The sequence below is a fragment of the Pistacia vera genome, unplaced genomic scaffold (genome assembly GCF_008641045.1).
Source record: "Pistacia vera cultivar Batoury unplaced genomic scaffold, PisVer_v2 Contig839, whole genome shotgun sequence".
Taxonomy (NCBI): domain Eukaryota; kingdom Viridiplantae; phylum Streptophyta; class Magnoliopsida; order Sapindales; family Anacardiaceae; genus Pistacia; species Pistacia vera.
This window is the reverse complement of record NW_022196711.1, coordinates 93867-98555: the sequence shown is the minus strand read 5'-3', so window position 1 is coordinate 98555 and position 4689 is coordinate 93867. Positions and strand designations below refer to the sequence as shown.

Sequence of the window (4689 nt, the reverse complement as noted above, 5' to 3'; positions counted from 1 at the left end):
GTGGAGTCAAATATTTATGAGAGTTGTGACATTATCCCTCATGTAAAGTTCTGCTGCTCTAGTTGTCCAATCGTTGTAAGTATGTTTTCCTAATTTTATGTAAGGATTGATTAGATGATTAACATTATATGTGTGATTGTGATAGCGAATAAATATGAGGAAAACCAGGAGAACAGATCTAGGTCGCAGTGATGCTTTGAATGCATAAGATGTTCAAACTGCGCCTGAAGCTCCTAACCCATTAGCTACTACTTCAAACACTCCGGGGTTTAGAAGTTGCAACATTGGATGTATGATCCAAGAGTTCGTTAATAGAGCTTTAAGGAAAACCCTGTCAGAAAATACAAGTACTTTGGTGACAACAGTGACGAGCAATGTGGTACCAAGTCAAGCAATAGGGATGAGTACCTCTGAAGCAATGGTTCTTCCAAAGCAGATTGAACTGATTTACGGCCTCTCAAGTAAACATCAGCCCACAGAATTTAGCAGCACTAATGATCCAATAGTAACAGAACAATGGATCAAGTTAGTAGAGAAAGCTACTACTCTATTTCCTATGATAGATCAAGAGAAGATCCGGTATGCTACGTACCTGTTGAGAGGAGATGCTATGACATGGTGGGAGCTTATGGAGCAGACTCAAGATACCACCACTCTCACTTGGTCAGGGTTCAAGAAATTGTTTGAGGAGCAGTACCGGACAGCAGACATGATATCCTCAAAACTACAAGAGTTTATTAGTCTGCAACAAGGATATATGATGGTCAAAGAGTATTCAATCAAGTTCAACTCCTTGGCTAAGTTTGCACCCACACTAGTTAGTACAGTACAAACTCGATTGGAGAGATTTGTGGGTGAACTTCATCCCACTATCGCTAGAGATGTTATGTTGAGTCATCAGCCCTCCCAAACATATAGTGAAGTACTCGCCAGAGCCATCAGAATAGAGGTGTGCTTAAGGAAGGAGACTAGATTAGCTCTTCCCCTAACGGTGGCAAGTAGTCATTTCCAGCTTGGCCAGTCCAGTAGTGCAGAACAAGTTGTTGGCAAAGATGATAAGGGTGAAGGCAAGAAAGGGGTCAGTTATTATTCCATGATACTCCCTTGTATGCTTTGATTGATACTGGTGCTACGCATTCCTTCATCTCTTATGGTATGATTAAGAGATTAGGGTTAATGCCTATTAGAGTAGAATAAGCCATTTGGATTGGATTGCCTGAGGGTGAGGGTGTAGTGACCAATGAAGTCTTAATAGGGGAGTTAGTGACTATTAGAGGTCGAGATATGATGGTAGATTTGATTGTCTTCAATATGCCAGACTTTGACATCATTCTCGGGATGGACTTTCTTAGTAGATATGGAGTAGAGATAGACTGTCGTAAGGAAAAAAGTCAAGTTTAATCTAGACCATGGGAATAACTTCATTTTTGGAGAAAGGCACCCAACTAGCATGATGATTAGTGCAGCAAAAGCTAGGAAGATGTTGAAAATGGGGTGTTTTGGGTACATTACACATGTAGTAAATAAAGGAGAGAGTTTGAGCCCACGTGTACAAGAGGTACCTATGGTAAATGAATTTATTGATGTGTTTCTAGATGAATTGCCAAGTTTACCTCCAGAGAGGGAAGTGGGGTTTAGTATAGAACTAGCCCCTGGTATAGCCCCTATTTCAAAGGCTCCTTATTGCATGGCCCCAACTGAGCTCCAAGAATTGAAGAAGCAGTTATAAGAGCTGTTAGACAAGGGCTTTATCAGGCTGAGTCATTCCCCATGGGGTGCACCAATTCTATTTGTGAAAAAGAAGGATGGGTCTATGAGGATGTGTATAGATTACCATGAACTGAATAAAGTAACGATAAAGAATAAGTACCCATTGCCCAAGATAGATGATTTGTTTGACCAATTGAAAGTTGCTGCAACGTTTTCCAAAATTGATCTAAGGTCAGGATACCATCAGGTTAGAGTGGCTGAGGAAGATATGCCAAAAACGGCTTTCCGAACAAGGTATGAGCTTTATGAATTTGTTGCGATGCCATTCGGATTGACTAATGCACCTACAATATTTATGGACTTGATGAACAAAGTTTTTCATGATGTCCTTGACAAGTTCATATTGGTGTTTATTGATGATATCCTAGTTTATTCTAAGACTTTAAAAGAACATGTCGAGCACTTGAGATTTGTGTTACAAAGATTAAGAGAGAAACAATTGTATGCCAAATTTTCAAAATGTGAGTTTTGGTTGGATCGGGTTACCTTTTTGGGTCATGTGATCTTTAAAGACAGTGTATCAGTGGATCCTAGTAAAGTAGAGGCGATGCTCAAGTAGCAGAGGCCGAAGACAGTGAAAAAGGTTAGAAGTTTTCTAAGCTTAGTAGGGTACTATAGGAAGTTCGTGGAAGGCTTTGCAAAGATAGCTAGACCACTTACAACTCTCACCAAGAAAGAAGTACCATTTGAATGGACATAAGCATGCGAGCAAAGCTTTCAGGAGTTGAAGAAAAATTAACTATAGCTCCAATTCTTACATTGCCAGAAGTAGGCATTGATTATGATATTTATGTTGATGCCTCCCACAATAGTTTGGAAGCAGTGTTGATGTAGCAAGGGAAAGTCATTGCTTATGCCTCTAGACAATTGAAAGACTATGAGAGCAGATATCCTACCCATGACTTGGAATTAGTAACAGTGGTTTTTGCTTTGAAGATATGGCGACACTACTTGTATGGAGTGAAATGCAACATATACCCTGACCATAAGAGTTTGAAGTATTTCTTCACCCAGAAAGAGTTGAATATGAGATAGAGGAGATGGTTAGAATTGGTGATAGACTACGACTACAACTACGACTACGACATCAAATACCATCCAAGGAAAGCTAATGCAGTAGTAGATGCCTTTAGTAGAAAAGTCTCTTTATCTCAGATTACTATACAGGGACAATTACAGCAGGATATCCTCCAAAAAGGAGTTGAAATTGTGATCAAAGAAGGATTGGCCCAAATGGAGATCAAACCCACTTTGGTGGAGGAGATCAAGATGAAACAGGGTAAAGATGATACCTACAAGGTAATCTGCCAATAGATAATAAAGGGTAAAGAGACAGACTTTTAAATAGTCAATGAGGCACTGATGTTTAGAGATTGAATATGTGTACCTCAAGATGAAGAACTAAGGAATAAAATCCTTAGTAAGGCACACAATACACTTTACACAGCTCACCCTGGGAGTGTAAAGATGTATCAAGATGTAAAGAAAAACTATTGGTGGTCAGGTATGAAAAAAGGCATTGTCGATTATGTTGCCAGATGTTTAATATGTCAACAAGTAAAGGCAACGCATCAGAGACCATTAGGATTACTCTAACCCTTAGAGATTCCTAAGTGGAAATGGGAGGATATCTCAATGGACTTCATTGTGGGACTTCCTAAAGTTTAGTAAGGATATAATGCAATATGGGTGGTGGTTGATAGATTGACCAAGACAACTCATTTTCTACATATGACGGATAAGATAGATGCATTTTGATTGGGGCAATTATATGTCAGAGAGATTGTGAGATTACATGGAGTACCTAAGACGATAGTGTCAGACAGAGATACCAGGTTCATATCAGCTTTTTGGGTTGAAATGCAGAGAGCATTGGGTACAAGGTTAGCCTTCAGTATGACTTATTATCCTCAAACTGATGGCCAAACTAAAAAGACTAACCAGGTGATTGAAGACATGCTTCACAAGGCAAAATGGAGTAATATACTTCAACTAATAGAATTTGTCTATAACAACATCTACCAATCCACTATCCAGATGGCCCCATATGAAGCATTATATGGAAGAAGGTGCAGATCCCCTTTGTACTGGGATGATATTGGAGAAAAATACTTCTTGATTCAAGCAGTTGGCCCAGAGATGACCCAGAAAATGATTGAAGATGTTAAGCTTATTAGAGAAAGAATTAAGCAAGCCCAAGATTGACAGAAGAGTTATGCCAACCTAAAAAGAAAAGAAGTGGAATTCCAAGTGGGTGACAAAGTTTTTGTAAAAGTCGCGCCTTATAAACATATTATGAGATTTGGAAAGAAGGGCAAGCTCGCTTGATGCGTGTTTCTTACAACATGCAAAACTAGCAAGTATACTAGTCGCTCAAGTAATAGAGTGATGAGTGAGTATCGTTCCCACGAGGATAGTGTTACTAATTACTGATTTTTCTAGTTTAAGTCCTAATTGAAGCAACAATAAATTGGATTGATGGAAGATTAAGAAACTAAATACAAATGCAAAACCCAACAACTTAACTAATTAAACAATTCTAAAACAAATGCTAGGGTGTTGAATTCACCTAAATACGCTGACCCAAATCATAGAATCTATTACCCAAGTTCTAATTCCTTGATTGAAAATCGAATTCCCTAAGTTGTAAAACATACATTCTCATGCTACATTTCCCTACTTATCCCTATTAAGCTTCCGCACCCAACAAAATGAAGATTAATAGTTCAAAGGATTTTAAGCTTTGTGGAATTCTATCTAGATTTCATAGATCGCTAAACCTATCTCTAGCGTTTGCTAATCTATGGTATTTATCCCAAGAGGCACAATCACAAATCACTTCTCAGTCTCATTGTGAACAACACACATTTGAATGGTGATCAAACATCCAAAAGACATTAAGCAAAGAGATAAACACTC

The 4689-nt window shown here is 38.6% G+C and overlaps 1 protein-coding gene across 1 annotated transcript; it reads left to right on the top strand.

Annotated features, from left to right (window-relative positions):
* Positions 1 to 418: 418 nt before the first annotated feature.
* LOC116118205 lies at positions 419 to 1729 on the top strand. Its single transcript, XM_031404178.1, has 2 exons — positions 419 to 1067; positions 1596 to 1729. The coding sequence occupies exons 1-2, from the start codon at positions 419 to 421 to the stop codon at positions 1727 to 1729; spliced, it is 783 nt and encodes a 260-aa protein (XP_031260038.1).
* The last annotated feature ends 2960 nt before the right edge of the window (positions 1730 to 4689 follow it).

Coding starts and splice junctions, on each gene's coding strand:
- LOC116118205 (XM_031404178.1), top strand. CDS start 419: ATGGTTCTTCCAAAGCAGATTGAACTGATTTACGGCCTCTCAAGTAAA. Junction 1,068..1,595: donor CAAAGATGATAAGGGTGAAG/GCAAGAAAGGGG, acceptor ATGTGTTTCTAG/ATGAATTGCCAAGTTTACCT.